The sequence below is a fragment of the Sus scrofa genome, chromosome 10 (genome assembly GCF_054392235.1).
Source record: "Sus scrofa isolate SSC_HxYL_T2T_F1_AM1 chromosome 10, Sscrofa_HxYL_maternal_Yorkshire_Landrace_v2.0, whole genome shotgun sequence".
In the NCBI taxonomy this organism is placed as follows: domain Eukaryota; kingdom Metazoa; phylum Chordata; class Mammalia; order Artiodactyla; family Suidae; genus Sus; species Sus scrofa.
Genome location: NC_139392.1, coordinates 53,450,426 through 53,468,925, shown reverse-complemented (window position 1 = coordinate 53,468,925; position 18,500 = coordinate 53,450,426). Strand labels below are relative to the sequence as shown.

Below are 18,500 nucleotides of genomic sequence, written 5' to 3'. Positions count from 1 at the left end.
GTGCATTCAACTCCCTCAAAACATGCCCATATAAAGACATTAAAAAAATAACAATTAGACTTCATGTCTGCAATGAACTGCTGATCACATCAAGTGGGCTTCAAATGCCTGGGCATGAGAATAACAGTGATTTTCACATTTTCCAGAGCCCTGCAAAATGCTAAATATCATATTTACACTGCAAAACTATGAAATGTTGAGGAAATTTATCAGACTAAATAGAATCATGATATTTAATAAAGCAGATGCCATTTTGTGGATTTACTTAAGTTTTTGCTGAATTTAGCCTACTACCAGACTACACTGCCCTAATCCTGTATGGCAGACAGCTTTGTTGGTTTCCCATGCCCCAGGGAAAATCTATTAACAAATTATAAAGAAGTCTTCCACAGCTTCCCCTTCTCACTCGGAAGAACCCAGTTCCCAACCAGGTCTATTCAACCACAGACAGCAAGAGAAATGGAATAGGACTCAATTTATATTATATTCCCTGCACCATGGTCCTAAGGATGTACAGGAATGAAACTAGCAGTGAGTAAGGCAGGTGAGAAGACATAGCCTCTACATAGCACTGTCCTGGAACATGGCACAGAGGAGGAAGATGGGTCAGCTGCTGGGATGACCTGATCTCTCCCCCCTGTACATTCTTTCTTGGCTTTTTTCAGGGATCCTGCAGCCTCTTTCCCTTACATTACTCAGTGGATAGCACTACTGCCCACCATGATATTCAAGTCAGAAGCCTAGGAGTTCTCTCTTCAAGGGAAAGAAACTGCCCAGTCCTCATCTATCCAGAAGATAGAATGTCCACCCCACTCCCTAATTTTGGTATCTGTGAAGGATGTTGTGATGTGACATCTACAGTACCCTCAGCTGTCTCTACCTTGCCAAAGATCACACACCCTTGCCAGAGGTGGCCACATCCCAATGACTGATGGACACGAAGGTATTAAGGCCCAGTCCTCTTTCCCAACACAGGAGAGCTCTGAAGGGTCTTCCATCTCTAACCCCGTAGGCACAGCAGAGGCTTCTGTTGAAACCATATTGCAGTGAAACTTTTCCCTCTGCACAATTCTGCCTCCTTCCTTACTCTTCTACAGTTGTCACTCCCCGGAATACTCCCTGCACATTAGTCTCCATCTCAAAGTCAGATTTCCAGAGAGCCCAACCCATGACATCATCTCTTAATCCCCTCGCTCTCTCCTCTCCAGGAAAAGAATTGGTCAATTTGGAAGAAGAAAAACAATGCCCAGTACCACACATTCCTTTCCCCCTGTCTTTCTGAACCTGCCTTACCTATAGAAAGGAAGTCTTCTGGTTTATTGCTGCACCATGCTTAGCCAAGAAGCCTTAATCCCTACCAGGTAGGGCTATGGAGTTTCATCTTCGCTGTTACTAGCTGATTTATGTACCAAATCCAGAGGAGCCCAGTTGACCCATAAGCCACATTCTTGAATCTGTCTTAAGAGTTACAGGAGTGATGTTTTGATTTCCAACTGCCTACCTATGATATCTTATATCACAAATGGTTCCTATCTCAGGAGAAGACACAAGTATTATTTATCAGTTCCCCCCAAACCCCAACATTATTCTTAACTGTTCCCACTTCTTTCCCTAACAACCACAGTACCAAGTCCTGCCCTAATACATTTTCAAATGTATTTTTAACACTAGAGGGACCATCTATATTTATTGAAAGAATAAATAAATATTTATTTAGAAAATACATACTTTTATTTAGGAAATACTCACTTTGCAGGAGTATTCATTTTTTTCTTAAGCATACCCAACCTTCTGTCTGTTCATTCTCTTCTTTGTACTCACACTCACAACAGAGTTTACCATCTAAAACCATGTTGATTTATTTACTCATTCAGCAAATAATCACCAAATTCTTACTATGTGCCAGGCACTGTTTTAGGCCTTAGAACAAAGCCTCTGCTCTCATGTAACGTGTAACCTAGTTGGGAGGTAACAGGGAGATAGGAGAAAAATCAGTACATCGGGGCATGATCAGCACTAAGAAGAAAAATAGTTAAGACTAAGAAGAGCAGGTGCTTGAGACAGGATGAAAAGGAAGGCCTCTCAGATAAGATAGTATTTGAACTGTGGCCTGAAAGAGGTGTCAGAAGAACAATGTGGCTCTCTGGAAAATGGCTGTGGAAACACTGGCATCAGCTCCAGGGAGGAGGTTGCTGGGTGCACATACAGAACAGCAAGGCCAGTATAGCTGGAGTAAAGTGAGAAAATGAGAAAGAAGATCACCAAGGACACATGGGGTCAGGCCATGGAGGACCTTGTAAGCCAAATATACACACATTTGGGAAACTATCGAAAGGTTTTGAGTGGAGGCACTTGAAAAAGCTCATTTGGACTGAGACTACAAAAGAGCAAGGGTGTAAGCAGGAGGGCAGATGGGGAATACTGCAGTGGTCCTGATGAGAGATGATCGCGGCTTGGATGGACACAGAAGCAGTGAAGCTGGTGAGAAGTCATCAGATCCTGGATATATTTCATAGACAGAATCAATGGAAGGATGAAGGTTGCTTTTAACTGGGTCAGGGAGGTCTGCAGGACAAAACAAGTTTTGGGGGGAAAGACAGGAATTCATTATGAACACGTTCAGATTAAGATGCTCATGAACATCCAAGTGGAGACATTAGGCAGGCAGTTATGAGTCTAGAGCTCAGCATAGAGGTCTGACCTAAAGATGTAAGCTTAGACTTAGTGTGTATGGACACAAAACACATCTCCCTGCCCCTTCCCCAACACACCAATTTACACCTCTTTCATGACTCCTTCCATATTTGATCTTAAAACAGATTCATCTCACGATAAAGAAAAAAGTCTGCTAATCTACATTTTAGGAAAAAGAATGAACAAAATTCTGAATTATTAAAATTTACTTAATTGTAATTCATTCAGTAGCTTTCAATTTTGTTCAGGTTATAAGCTACAAATACAATGCTACACAAAATAGACGCAACCCAATTTTGCGGAATTTAACTTCTGGTAAGCTGACAATAAGTTCACTTGCGTCATACTAATTAACTGAAGTATAGCTGACTTACATTGTTGTGTTAGTTTCAAGTGTACAGCAAAGTGATTCAGTTTTATAACTGAATTTATATTATTTAATTTATATTAAATAATTGAACATATTCTTTTCCATTATAGTTTATTACAAGATATTGAATATAATTGCCTTTGCTATACAGCAGATCCTTGCTGTTTATCTATTTTATATACAGTAGTGTGTATCTGTTAATCCCAAACTCCTAATTTAGCCCTCCCATTCCCTCCTTCCCCTTTAGTAATCTTAAATTTGTTTTCTATGTCTGTAAATCTACTTCTGTTTTGTAAATCAGTTCATTTGCACAATTTTTTAAGATTCCACAAATAAGTAATGTCATATATTTATCTTTCGCTGACTTACTTCACTCAAGTATGATAATCTCTAGATTCATCCATGTTGCTACAAATAGACTTACCTCATTCCTTTTATGGCTAAATTATGTTCCATGATATGTTTGTACCATATATGCTTTATCCATTCATTTGTTGATGGACATTTAGCTTCCATGTCCTGGCTATTGCAAACAGTTCTGCTACAAACATTGGGCTGCATGTATTCTTTCAAATTATAGTTTTTTCCAGCCCAGTACCATTTACAGAGATTTTAATTCCCTATTGTACATTCATGGGCCCTTTGTCCCAAATTAGCTGACCATATATGTGTGGGTCTATTTCTGGGCTCTTTATTCTCTTCCACTGATCTATGCATCTGTTTTTAGATCAATATCATACTGTTTTGATTACTATAGCTTTGTAATATATTTTGAATCAATAGTGTGATACATCCAGCTTTGTTTTTTTTCAAAACTGCATTGGCTATCTGGGGTATTCTGTGGTTCCATACTAATTTCAGGATTAATTGTTCAATTTCTGTGAAAAATACCATTGGAATTTTGAAAGGGATTACACTGAATCTGTAAATTGCTTTGGGTGGTATGGTCATTTTAACAATATGAATTCTTCCAATCCATGAGCACAATATACCTTGCCATTTATTTGTTCATTCTTCAATTTCTTTTATTGGTATCATCATTTTCAGCTTATCTTTTACTTCCTTGGTTAAATTTATTCCTAGGTATCTTATTCTTATTCTTGCATCTTTTTCTTGCAATTGTAAATGGCATTATTTTCTTAATTTTTTTTATGATAGTTCATTGTTAGTGTATAAGAACACTGATGATTTCTGTACACTGGTTTCATATTCTGCAACTTTATTAAATTTGTTTATTCTAACAATTTTTGGTGGAGTCTTTAGAGTTTTCTATATGTAATATCATGTCATCTGCTAATAGTGACAATTTTATTTTTTCCTTTCCAATTTAGGTGCTTTTTCTTTTTCTTGCCTAATTCCTTTGGCTAGTCCTTTCAGTACTATGTTGATTAAAACTGACAAGTGTAGGCATCCTTGTTTTGTTTCTTATCTTATTAAAAAAAATCTTTCAACTTTTCATAATTGAATATGATATTAGCTGGGGGCTTGGCATGCATGGCCTTTATTATACTGAGGCACATTCCCTTTAGACCCACTGTGTTGAGAGTTTGTATTATAAATGAATGTTGAATTTGACAAATGCTTTTACTGCATTTATTTTTTGAAAGGATCAAATGATTCCCTTTTTTTTGGCTGCGCCTGTGGCATAGGCACATTCCCTTATTTCCAGACCATGAAATCAAACCTGTTCCACAGGAGCAACCCAAGCCACTGCAGTGACAATGCCAGATACTCAACCTGCTGCACCACAGGGAACTCTGGATCAAATGATTTCTATCCTTCATTTTGTTAATGTTTTATGTCATACTGACTGACTTGCAGATGATGAACCTTGGACTATCCTGGAATAAAGACCACTTGATCATGGAATTTTAACATATTCTTTTTTTTTTTTTTTGTCTTTTCTAGGGCCACAGCTGAGGCATATGAGGCTCCCAGGCTAGGGGTCTAATCAGAGCTGTAGCCGCTGGCCTATGCCACAGCAACATGGGATCTGAGCCACATTTGCAACCTATATATACCACAGCTCATAGTAATGCCAGATCCTTAGGCCAGGAATCAAACCTGCAACCTCATTGTTCCTAGTCAGATTTGTTTCTGCTGCCCCATGATAGGAATGCCTTAATATTTTCTTAAATTCAGTTTGCTAATAGTTGTTTTTCTTTTCTTTTTTTTTTTTTTTGCCATTTCTTGGGCCGCTCCCACTGGAGGTTCCCAGGCTAGGGGTCAAATCAGAGCTGCAGCTGCTGGCCTAAGCCACAGCCACAGCAATGTGGGATCCGAGCCGCGTCTGCAACCTACACCACAGCTCACGGCAATGCCGGGTCATTAACCCACTCACTGAGCAAGGGCAGGGATTGAACCCGCAACCTCATGGTTCCTAGTCGGATTCGTTAACCACTGCGCCACGACGGGAATGCCTTAATATTTTCTTAAATTCAGTTTGCTAATAGTTTTTTGAGGATATTTACAGCTATGTTCATCAGGGATACTGGCCTGCGGCTTTCTTTTCTTGTGGTGTCCCTGTCTGGTTTTGATGTCAGGGTAATGCTGGTTTTGTAAAATTAGCTGGGAAGCAATTTTTCCTCTTCTATTTTTTAGAAGGTTTTGAAAAGGATTGGTATCAATTCTTCTTTAAATGACTGATAGAATTCACTCGTGAAGCTAGCTGGTTCTGGACTGTTGTTGAGGGACTTTGATTACTGATTCAATCTTGCTAATAATTGGTCCATTCGGATTTTCCATTTCTTCATGATTAAGTCTTGATAGGTGGTATGTTTCTAGGAATTTATGCATTTCTTGTAGGTTGTCCATTTTATTGATGTATAATTGTTTATGGTTGACTCTTATGATCCCTTACACTTTTGTGTTTTCAGCTGTAACATCTCTTTCATTTCTCATTTATTTCATCCCTCTCTCTTTTTTTGTGGTGAGTCTGGCTAAAGGTTTATTTATCTTTTCAAAGAAGCAGGTCTTAGTTTCATTGGTCTTTTTTATTGCCCTTTTAGTCTCTAATTCATTTATTTCCACTCTGATCTTTGTTATCTACTTCCTTCTACTAACTTTGAGCTTTTGTCTTCTTTTCCTAGTAAAGTTAGATTGAGATTTTTCTTGATTCTTGAGCTAGGAATGGATCACTATGAACTTCCCTTTTAGAACTGCTTTTGCTGTATTCCGTAAGTTCTGGTATGCTGTATTTCCATTTTCATTTTTCTCAAGGTATTTTTTTATTTCTTTTGATTTCTTTGTCAATCCTTTGGTTGTTCAGTAGCATTTTGTTTAATCTCCACATATTTTTGATTTTTCCAGTTTCATTCCTGTAATTGCTTCCTAGTTTCATACCACTTTGGTCAAAAGAAATCTTTGATATGATTTCCATCTTCTTAAATTTACTAAGACTTGATTTTTGTCCTAATATATAATCTATACTAGAGAAAGTTCCAGTTGCACCTGAGGAGAATGCTACTTTTGGATAAAATGTTCTGTATACAGCTATTAAGTCTATCTGGTCCAATGTATCATTTAAAGCTGATGTTTTCATATTGATTGTCTGGATGATTTATTCACTGATGTAAGTGGGACATTAATGTCCTCTACTGTTATTGTATTGCTATTTTTCCCTTTAGATCTGTAAATATTTGCTTTACATATTTAGGTGCTCCTATGTTGACTGCAAAAATATTTACAAATGTTACATCCTCTTCTTGGATTGACCCATTTATCATTTTTATCATTATTTAATATCTTTGTTTTTTATTATACACCTTTTTTTTTTTTTCAGTCTCTTTTAATTGAAGTAGGTATAGCTACCCAAGGTTTCTTGTATGTAAAGTGAGTCTCTTTTAAGGCACTATATAGATTGGTCTTTAAAAAAAAAAAATCCATTTGGCTATCTTGTCTTTTTAGGGAAATTTTAGTCTACTTACATTTAAAGTACATATTGATATGTCTGTACTTATTGCCATTTTATTAACTGTTTTCTGACTGTTTTGTGGTTCCTCTCTGTTCCTTTCTTCTTCTCTTGCTCTCTTCCTTTCTGGTTTGATGACCTTCTTTACTGGTATGCTTAGATTTCTTTCTCATTAATTTTTGTAAATGTACTCGGTTTTTGCTTTGTGGTTATCATGAGGCTTACACATAACCTATATTTATAACAGTCTATTTTAGGTTGATAAGAACTTAAGTTTACATGCACTAGAGCTCTACATTTTAACTATCCCTCAACACATTTTATATTTTTATGTCATTTTATAACTTGAGTATCTTTTTTTTTTTTTTTTTTTTTTTGCTTTTTAGGGCCTCACCTGTGGCATTTGGAGGTTCCCAGGCTAGGGGTCTAATCAGAGCTGCAGCTGCCAGCCTACACCACAGCCACAGCAATGTGGAATCTGAGCTGCATCTTCGACCTACACCACAGCTCACGGCAATGCCGGATCCTTAACCCACTGAGCAAGGCCAGGGATTGAACCTGCAACTCATGGTTCCTAGTCAGATTCGTTAACCACTGAGCCATGACGGAAACTCCTTTGCTGGGTGTTCTTGATTGGAAGTTTTATTTTTCTTTGAGCATTTTAAATCTATCTAGTCACTTCCTTTTGACCTATAATGTTTCTGTTGAGAAGTCTGCAAAAGTATTATAACGGTTCCTTTATACACAATATGCTGTTTTTCTCTTGCTTCCTTTTGATTCTTTTATCTTTAACCTTAGATATTTTAATTATAATGTGTCTTGATGTGGATCTCTTTGGGATCATCCTATTTAGACCTCTCTGGGCTTCCTGAATCTGGAAGTCTGTTTCCTTTCCCAGGTTAGGGAAAATTTCAGTTATATTTCTTCAAATAAGTTCTCTGTCCTTTTATCTCTCTTATCTCCTTCTAGGACCCCTACAATGCAATTGTATTTTGCCTGATGATGTCCCATAACTTCCTTAACCTGTTTTCACTTTTAAAAAATATTGTTTATTTTGCTGTTCTGCTTGGATGAATTTCACTGTCCTGTCTTCAAGGTAAATGATCCTTCTGTCTGCTTCATCTACTCTGCTGTTGAACCCCTCTATTGTATTTTTCAGTTCAGGTTACTGTATTCTTTAGTTCTGTGATTTTAGTTTGATACTTTCTTTAATTTTCTACTTTTGTGTCTAAGTCTCACTGTATTCATTCATCCTTCTCCTGAGTTGGTTGATCGACTTCACCAGAAAGACAGGAGGTATGTTTCAGTCTGCTATCTATGCAGTGTCCTTGGGGTGACAGACTGCTAAAAGCTGTCTCTCCAAGTTTAACAGTCCCGTAGAACTCCAGAATACAAGCCCTTCATCCCCTACCCTGTCCTTCAGAGCCAGGTACTCAAGGGGTGTCCCTGGGCTGCAGCTATAAAAACTAGGGGACCAGATACAGAAAAACCAGGGCACCAAATGTGTGTAAAAGTTCCCCTCCAGGAGATACTGGCACTGTGGAGTGTTGATGAGGAAAAGCGCAAAGATGGCCCCCACTGAGGGGGGAAAAACAAGGTAAAAAACAAAGAAAAACTCCAAGGTATTGTTTAATAGATTCCAATAGAGAGGAAAAGTAGGAGGAAAGTAACAAAAGGGAAAGAAAATCTCAATTTATAATCTCAATTTGTTTTTCTTTGCCTGAGTATGAGATCAGACCATCATTTACATTTAGAGGCAGAAAGTCTTTTTTTGTTTGTTTGCTTTTTGTTTTTTGTTTTTTTAGGGCCACATCCAAGGCATATGGAGGTTCCCAGGCTAGGGATCGAATTGGAGCTGTAGCCGCCAGCCTACGCCAGAGTCACAGCAACAGCAGATCTGAGCCACATCTGCAACCTACACTACAGCTCCTGGCAACACCGGATCCTTAACCCACTGACCAAGGCCAGGGATCAAACCCAGGTCCTCAGAGATGCTAGTCAGATTCGTAACCACTAAGCCATGATGGGAACTCCAAGAGGCAGAAAGTCTTTGTGGGGACAGAAAAGTTGAACATACAGAATTACAATACAATATTATTATCTTAATACAGCATAACCCCAAATCAGAATACACATTGTATTTACCACATAAAATGTTTGCAATGATAACTTTCTCCCACACCTGAGCCATTCAGTTCTTTACGTTTTCACCAAAGTGATACATGACCTAAGGGACCTGAGCTTCAAAGTCACACAGATCTGGGTCTGAAATGCAATCCTACCACTTACTCATGTAATTTTGAACAAGCTACTTAATCTGTGTCTCTATTTCCTCATCCATTAAAATGGGGCCAATAACTCCTTCCTGTTGGAGTTGCTATGGGGCTTACATGAGATAATCTATGAGAAGTACCCAGTACCAAGCCTTCCCCATAGCAGACACTCACTCCTTCACCCCAGTAGATGCTTAGGTGTAGCACTGACAAATACATAAAAGATACACTAAAACCCCCAAAAGGCTATAAAACATTAAAATGGTATATACACACTGAAAAAAATAAATGAGATAGATACAGAAGTAAAATGTTTCATTACTTAATAGGACATGCATCCACTCAAGTGCATAAAGGACAAAGAAAAATCAAGAGGTCAGTATATAAAACAGGTAAAGAGAAGCAGGAAAAATGTTCAGAAAGAGAAAACAAGTGATGAGGCAGAGTGTCTTCACTGGATGGAAATCTGTAAGATGACAATAAGATGGACAAGTAAATAGAAGAACAAATGTTCAGGTCCCATGTACTGTACTCTAAAACAGATCAAAACAAAGAAACAAACAAAAACTACGTAAGTGATAAGTTCTGCCATTAAAAGGAGTGAAAATAGAGCTAACCTAAAAGAAGACCTTCCCAATAGTTCCCCTAAGACCTCTCAATGCAGCGGTCCTAGGTCTATTCCTCAGCAGGGAGGAAACCTGAGAGGAAACCCATTCAACACAGAGCAGCTTCTCATACACTGATGCCCCTGCCGGCAAAACTCACAGGAAATGATGGATAGTTCAGACTAGCAATTTACTGGTTATAACGAGAAATATATTTTTCCACCAAAGAGAATACTCATGGGTTTACTCTTCAGGGTATGAAGAATACCAATTTTTAAGCCTGGTAAAACTTTAATGGGTAAAAATCAAAATACCGTTGGTCATTCAACAAGTCATATATTGAGCACATATTTACTGAGCACTGACGGTATATGATAGACACAAAAGTAAATAAGCTTTTTTTTTTTCCCCCATTTCTTGGGCTGCTCCCGCGGCATATGGAGGTTTCCAGGCTAGGGGATGAATTGGAGCTGTAGCCACTGGCCTACGCCAGAGCCACAGCAACACAGATCAGAGCTGCGTCTGTGAGCTACACACAGCTCACAGCAACGCCAGATCCTTAACCCACTGAGCAAGGCCAGGGATCGAACTTGCAACCTCATGGTTCCTAGTTGGATTCGTTAACCACTGAACCATGATGGGAACTCCAAAGCTAGATAAGCTTTAGCTACCTGGATTACTATGACACTGTCTCTGCTCTTGAATGTGGTGAAGGATACTATAATACAATTACTTTCAGTCTGAAAGACTAAGAAATTTAGATACTATGCAAACAGAGCAATTCTACTTTGGGAACCAGAGGAAGGAAAGGGACAAATAAGCTAATTTTTAAAATTATCTTTCAAATATGAGCTTTCTAGAAAAACAAGCTAATAAGCAGAGAAAGGGAATATGCAAAGTACTAATCAGTGAAAATGTTTCCCATATATGAAGCCAATGTGGTAAGATCCTAGGACATAGGAAACTCCCAGGATAGCCTTCATGGTGTAGGGTGCAGAGAACAGGAAATGGCAGGATATGAGGACTGAGAAAAGCTTGGAAAGGCTACACAGACCAAGGTAGCATGTGGATTTTATCACTTAGACTAATAGTTACTAAAGCTGAGGGTGTACACTCCAAGTTGTACAAAGACAATCCACCAAGATGTGAAAGAAAACATTAGAACTTTTACATAAAAGAAAATTTAACTTCAGGAGTATTTCATAAGTAAATCAACACTGCAGCCTCATTTGATTAGCCTGTAAAGTGGTCACATGTCACAAACTGTCCACTGAGTGGTTTCTTGAGGAAAGAGAAGGGCTTCTACTACATGCAGGGAACCTTAGGCTTTCATTCACTTTCAGGAATGCATTCCAGGTTCTATAGGACCAGCGAGAAAGAGGTACTGATTATACTATCTAACTAAAGTAACCATCAAATCGACCCACTGCTTAAAAAGATTCCTGCGAAGAAGTCGGAGATTAAAGATAACACTATGTTTAGAATGGATAAACAGTAAGATCCTACTATATAGCAGAGAGAACTATATCCAATCTCCTGGGAGAGACCATGATGGAAAAAACTATAAAAAAAGAAATTTGTGTGTGTGTGTGTGTGTGTAACTGATTCACTTTGCTGTATAGCAGAAATCTGCACAACACTGTACATCAACTGTAATAAAAAGGTAAAATTAAAAAAAATCCAAATGGAAGAAAAGATAATACTATAAGTGAGCAACTAGGAAATGGCAGAGTGGACACTTCTACTCCCACTGTAAGCTACTCATCAGCTTCATTAAGAGGACAAGCTAATTAAGAGGTCTGCAAAAATGTTTCGAAATTACCAGGAAGACCATTAGAAATAGTGAATTCAGGGACCTTGTCAGTAATTCATTCACTAATTCAAAATTTACTGTGCCAGGTACTATTCAATTTGTTAACAGTTAACATGGCTGATAACAATCAATATTGCCCCAAGGGTACTGAGTTCAATGAGAGTCTCACCATTGATTACACTGCCAGGCAAAATCCCAAGTTATTTTGTTTTGAGGTGAAACTTGACAAGTAGATTCTAAAAATCAATATATAATGGTAAAGTTCCATTATCAACCAAGATTATCCTGATAAAAAACAAAAAAACAAAACAGAAGGGCTGCCTTCTGGATAGTAAGACACTTAGAAGGCGAGTTCCCCTTGAGGCTCAGTGGTAACAAACACAACCGGTATCCATGAGGACATGGGTTCAATCCTTGGCCTCCATCAGTGGTTTAAGGATCTGGTGTTGCCGTGAGCTGTGGTGTGAGTCTCAGACATGGCTCGGATCCAGCGTTGCTGTGGCTGTGGTGTAGGCTGGAAGCTGCAGATCTGATTCAGCTCCTACCCTGGGAACTGCCACATGCTGCGGGTGTGGCCCTTAAAAAAAAAAAAAAAAAAAAAAAAAAGGTACTTAGAAGGGCACATTAAAGAGGATAATATAGCATTGGCATAAAGACAGTGTTTTAGTCAAGGAGAAATAGAACTAAAGAGGAGATTTTATATACATATATACATATATAACAATATTAGAGATTTATTATAAGGAAGTGGTTTACATAATTACAGAGACCAACAAATCCCAAGATCTTCAGCAAGCTAGAGCCTCAGAAGAGTGGATAGTTTAGTTCCAATCCATATCTGAAGGCCTGACAATAGAAGAGCTAACGGTGTCTGAGGCTGTTCATTCAAGACTTAGGAAGAACCAATGTTTCAGTGTGAGTCTGAAGGCAGGGAAAAAAACCGATGTTCCAGTGCAAACGCTGTCAAGCAGGAGGAATTCTCTTCCTCCTTACATGCCCTTATGGTTTTACCACCTAATTATGTAATCTGCCTTCTTATTTTAACTTGGTAAAAATGGAATAATGCATATGTATTTGAAATATTGTGATTTATAAGATATTTGGACCAATGTAAATAAAAGTTGGGCTACTAGTTACCACTAGCAGGGGACACAAGGGCATATAAGCAGGAAGGGCCACATGGGGAACAGGGACCCTTCTGACTGATTTCCACTCCTGGTATTCGCCATTTTCTTCTCATCCGAATAAAAAATAATAGTGGTATGGTTTTGTCCAAAGAAGACAGGTAGCTTCTAAATTTGGCAGGCCCAGAGACATTCCCTTTGGATTATAAACTCAGAACAGACTATCTTTAGATCCACTGCAGTAGCCTCACCCTCTTTCATAGTGCCTGACAAACAGCAGGTGCTCAAGAAGTTATCTGTTCAATGGATTCACTGGTAAAACTAAGTTTTTCAAGAACCAAATATTCCAAAAAGATGTGAAAGAGTCCTGTGACTTAAACCAGTTTTTAAATTATAAGAACAACCACTGAGGTGGTGTTATCTGATGGTACATTTGAGGGCACTCGTCAAACAAAACAAATTTAACGTATTTCCAAAATAACGTATCAACAAGGCTAACATACGGGAAGCATCAAATAGAATTTCTATTTCATCTCTGTCTTCAAAATAAAACTCAGTCTAACATTTTTATTTTTATTTTTATTTTTATTTTTTTTTTGTCTTTTTGTTGTTGTTGTTGTTGCTATTTCTTGGGCCGCTCCCGCGGCATATGGAGGTTCCCAGGCTAGGGGTCTAACCGCAGCTGTAGCCACCGGCCTACGCCAGAGCCACAGCAACGCGGGATCCGAGCCGTGTCTGCAACCTACACCACAGCTCACGGCAACGCCGGATCGTTAACCCACTGAGCAAGGGCAGGGACCGAACCCACAACCTCATGGTTCCTAGTCGGATTCGTTAACCACTGTGCCACGACGGGAACTCCGTCTAACATTTTTAAATTGAATAATTAACATGAATTTTTATTGTATTTTAAAATTTAGAGAAGAAATTCTTTGTTTTTGATGTAGGCTGTTTCAATCACATTTTTGACACTCTAGGAACATAGATTTTATCACCACAATTAGAACAAGATTTTACCACCACAATTAGAACAGCCTAGCACATTATCGGGGACTAATAAATAAATGCTCACTGAATGAAACTAACAAAAGATTTTCTTTGTCTGTATCCACAGCATATGGTAGTTCTTGCGCCAGGGACTGAATCTGAGCTGCAGCTGCAACCTATGCCACAGCTGTGGCAATGCTGGATCCTCAACCCACTGTACCACACCAGAAACTCCACTAATATTATTAAAATATGGCTTAGATAATTCCCAGAAGGATACTGGATGACAAGTTACAAGTCCTTGAAGTGTAGTATGCCACTCTAAAACTTTTGTGGAGGAAAAAAAATCATTTCTAAGATAAAAGAATATATACCCAAGACATGTACAATGATTCATAAACCAATAACCCTCTTCTGTCTTGCTGCATTTATGGCCAATATTATAGGATTTTGAAGGTACTGATCTGCAGTAGGTGCATGTAATTAGCTTTAGACTGCTAAAAGTTAAAATAATCAATATCATTCCTCTACATCTTTTTTTAAAAAGATCAGTTAATATTATAGTCTTGCCTAGCACAATGAAGAAGAAAACTGTTTTCCCATTTCTTAAGTCCTCAACTCTCTACTAGGACCGTCTTTTCACAGAAGAGCATATTCAGAACTATCTCAGTTTCAATCAACTTTCTCTCCTTCCTTCACAACCAAGTAAGTGTCTTCAAAGAGTAATCAAAGCTTATCATCTCTGCTTCTTCACCTTCCCATTATTTTTCAGTCTATAGCAACCTGACTACTTCCTTCCACCTCCCAATGAACTCTGCTCACCAAAGTCATTTCTCCTGAGTGGCAAAATCCAAGCAGTGCTTTTCAGTCCGTATCTTGCTCTTTCAATCTTTTATGCTCTAAAACAGCCCTGTTCAATAGTGACAACTAGTAGCTACTGCGCATTTTCAAATGCAGTAAGTACAATAAAGAAAAACAAATTTTTAAAATTTTAATTAAATTTAAATTTGAAAATAGACATTTAATTCGGTTTTAAATTTCTTTGAAACAATTTGGATATGTGGACCTACTTTTTCAATTGTATGCTTTATAAAACAGATCAAGAATTTCTAAGGAAAAGTCAGCATCTGAATTAAGATGTAGCATATACACTGAATTAAGTACAACATATACATTAGATCTTAATGACTAGGTATAAAAAAGGATGATAAAATAACCAAATCAATAATTTCTATATTGATGTATATTGAAATAACAGTATTTTGGAAATATTGGGTTAAATAAACTATATTATTAAAATTAGTTTCAACTATTTCTTTTTTCATTTCTTAAAGCAGCTACTGGAAAATGGACAATTATCTATGGAATGTATTTTATTTCTAACGGACAGGGCCATGCTATAGCATTAGTTATGAATGAGCACGTGTTACGTGTTTCTTCTTGAAACACCTTGGCCTTTCTTCTCCTACTTCCTTGACCCCGCCTTTCCAGTCTATAGTGTAGCTCACTTCTCCACTCACTCCTTAAATGCCAGTGTCTCCCAGGGCTGTCCCTAGGCCCTTTCCCCTCCTCACACCAGGTGCTCTCCCTGAATGATCTCAGCCTCACCCACACTAACTTCAGCTCCACCTACACCTAAGTACACCTGCACTTAATCTGCCATAACGTCTCTTCGATATTTACCCTATTAACATCATAAATCTGGCCCCTCGTCTCCATTTCATTCAGGCCTCTGTGACTTCTCACCTTCATCACTACAAAAGCTTCCAAAGTGCTGTCCTTGGCTCCTTCCAAGACAACTTCCTTTTGCTGTTAAGTTTCTAAAACTGACACCTGGCTGTATGACTTCTGTATTTAGAGTACTTTGATGGTTTCCTCACGGCCTTCAGAATAAAATGGAAACGTCTTATAATCACACATAAGGCTTTCTGCTTCACATCAACCCTATAAAATCCCAAGCTCAGGCATATCTGAGCACCTGCTGTTCCCTCAGGACAAGATTTGCTCCTTCACCACCAGTCAATGCACATGCTCTTTCCGCTGACAGGAATAGCCTTCCCAAAAAGACAGTCACCCTTCAAAACTCAGTTGATGTATCATCTCCCCTAGGAAATGTCTCTTCCCCCAACCCCCGCCCCCACTCCCGGCACGCCCACTGAACAAGTGCCCCTCTTCTGCATCACCGTCTCTCCTATACACAGCTCTACCAGTAACCCAATCAACTGCCCTGGAATGACATGGTTACCAGTCTGTAGACTCCCTGAAGGTAAGAATTAAGTCTTTTAACTTCACCTTCCTGTGCTATACTTAATGAATACCTATGTATTAAGTAGATACCATATTAAATAAGAGAACCCCACAGAAACTGCAAGGCTAAAAATTTAACACTGGGCTAATACGGTCACAAGTTAAATAAAGAAAGTGAATGTAATAACTCGGCAACACTTTATTAGATGGCATATTTCAGGACTTAATCAGCTAGCCCCCCCATCCTAAATAATCATTAAAATAACAAATACTCAACAAAAGCATTAATTAAAAAATTTAAATGTTATTCTATTTCGATAGCCTTGTTTTTCCCACCTTTTCTTCCCTAATTCTACTTATTAGTTCCTTTATTCAGCTCTTTATATTAACTTTCCTTCCAATTAAATGTGGCATTTTTTTTCCTTCCCTCACTCAAACCTTGTCACTTCTGCTGTCCCTCCAATTCTTCTTTTAATCTAACAGAAAAATACAAATACAGTCTTTGTTATCTCTGTCAGCAATTTGGTCTAAAACAAAGGAATGGAAAAAGCAGTACATGGAATGATATCAAGAGCCAGATTGACAGACAAAGCCATATGCATTAATCTGCTTGGGTGATTTCATAATACTAAGTAGCTAATCTGAACCATATGCATACTAAGTGGAACCTGACAGGCATCAGCAAGTCCCCAGGGTAATTGCAGCAGGACAGTGGGGGGTAAGAGAAAAGAACAGCCGACTTGCCGGTGGTGAGGGCAGCCACAGCGCAGCCTTACAACATTCTCCTGCTTGTGCCCACCCTTCAAGAGGAAGCAGAAACAGCCGAGGAATTCAGGAAGCTGTCAGCTATCTGGACTAGCAGAGTCGGGTAACCGATTTGACGGTGTGTGCAACAGTAGCCAACCAGCACCAGATGCCCGTCTGAGCACACTAGCTGGGGTACCGATGTCAGGATACAAAATAAAGACTGCTATTCCCAGGGCACTTCTGAAGTTTAGTTTTACTACAGAGAAGATCCTGAGAGAATCAGGGAGGTACTTGGAGAGGGCTTATAGAACTATTTAAACTAGGTTGGTAAGAAGAAACAGTTGCTGGAAGGAAAGGGGGTACACTCCTTTAACTGCCAGAGAGTAACTGTCTAAAAACACTCAACATTAGTTCTTTTAGGTTTGGGGGTTTACCCTGAGGATCACTCTCTTAAGGAATTCATAACCAAACAAAAATGAAGTCTCTCAAATGAGTTTACACCTAGCAAGATAATGTAACAGTGAAGCATGTTTTTGAAAAAGTTTCTGGACTGTCAAAGTAGCACCTTTAAATAATCAATTGAATGTAAAACAGTATAGGACAAGATTTACTCTTACCCGGGTCCAGGAGTTAAGTTTTGATTCTCCAGAATTTCGTGGATCTTTGTTAATCAGACAACATAAGCACCATATTAGAATTTTTTGGCTTTCATCTGCAAAAATGAAAACTAGAATGAGCAGGTTTTATCAGATAGAAGGAAAAGATAATCACTATAAAAATATTTAAACATTACACTTAAAGGATATTATTATATTTTTTAAAAATCACAAACTACTAAGTTCACAGAAGAAGCATCCAGGACAGGACCATGGTGAAACTTAACTTTGTGGGGTTTTTCTCCTTCTCGTGGGTTTAGGATCATTTACGCTTAGGCCCTGGATAGTCAGTCAATTTTCTCTTTGTCATAGCAGCAATTTTTAAAGCCAAAAGAGAATGATAGAAAGAACTAAAAGAACTGGCCTTTTCTCAAGATCAGTTCTTTATTTCATACTCAAACCATTAGTAATTTCAACCTTTTTAAGGCAACATCACTGCTACAGGCAGCAGTCAATATTTCTGGTTTAATATTTTAATTTTCTAATTGGCCAAAATACCCTCGCCTGATAAAAGTAAATTTAACAAGAAGCATTGCTTTAAAATATATTATTTTTAGTACTAAATAGTTTGGACAAATAGGAACTTTTCACATGCTCCTAATTCTTTAAAATATAAAACCATGAAATATGTGATAACAATGTTGGCCTCTGAAATTTTCTATTTGGTTAGAAAAATCTACTTGTTAAGCCATTTTCTCTTCCCTCCTTTGGCAACTAAGTCCATTCAAGTTGGAGACTTCGTAACACAAATGAGAAGCAAAAATGAGGCCTAAAACTGAAGATGCCAGTACCTGAACTATAGCCAAACTATTGTGGACTTTATCACAAGGCCGTGGAGGTGAGGCTGAGGAAACCTGATAGGAATACAGCAGGATAATTAGTTTAGAAATCCCACCAGGCGATTAAAGACAGAGAAGGAATTTTAAGGGAGTTTGGGAGACTGTTGTAAGCTAATGACCACTTAAGAAAAGAATCCAGTAACCTAGCAACAATCTACACTACCTTAAAGGAAGACCAGGTGCATTCCAAAGCCAGGCACACTCAAGCCACAAATCCTGATGGGTTAAAACAGGA

General features: G+C 38.3%; 1 protein-coding gene across 28 annotated transcripts in view; it reads right to left on the bottom strand.

Moving 5' to 3' along the window:
* FANCC (FA complementation group C) overlaps positions 1 to 18,500 on the bottom strand; it is a 264,288-nt gene that overhangs the window by 153,376 nt on the left and 92,412 nt on the right. For all 28 annotated transcript variants that reach the window (XR_014817681.1, XR_014817688.1, XR_014817687.1 and 25 more), the window contains one exon: positions 17,388 to 17,482. Coding sequence is in view for 1 of the 28 variants with exons in the window: in XM_021064599.2 (XP_020920258.2) it covers positions 17,388 to 17,482 (95 nt within the window). In the remaining 27 variants the exon portion in view is untranslated. The remainder of the gene's footprint in view (positions 1 to 17,387; positions 17,483 to 18,500) is intronic.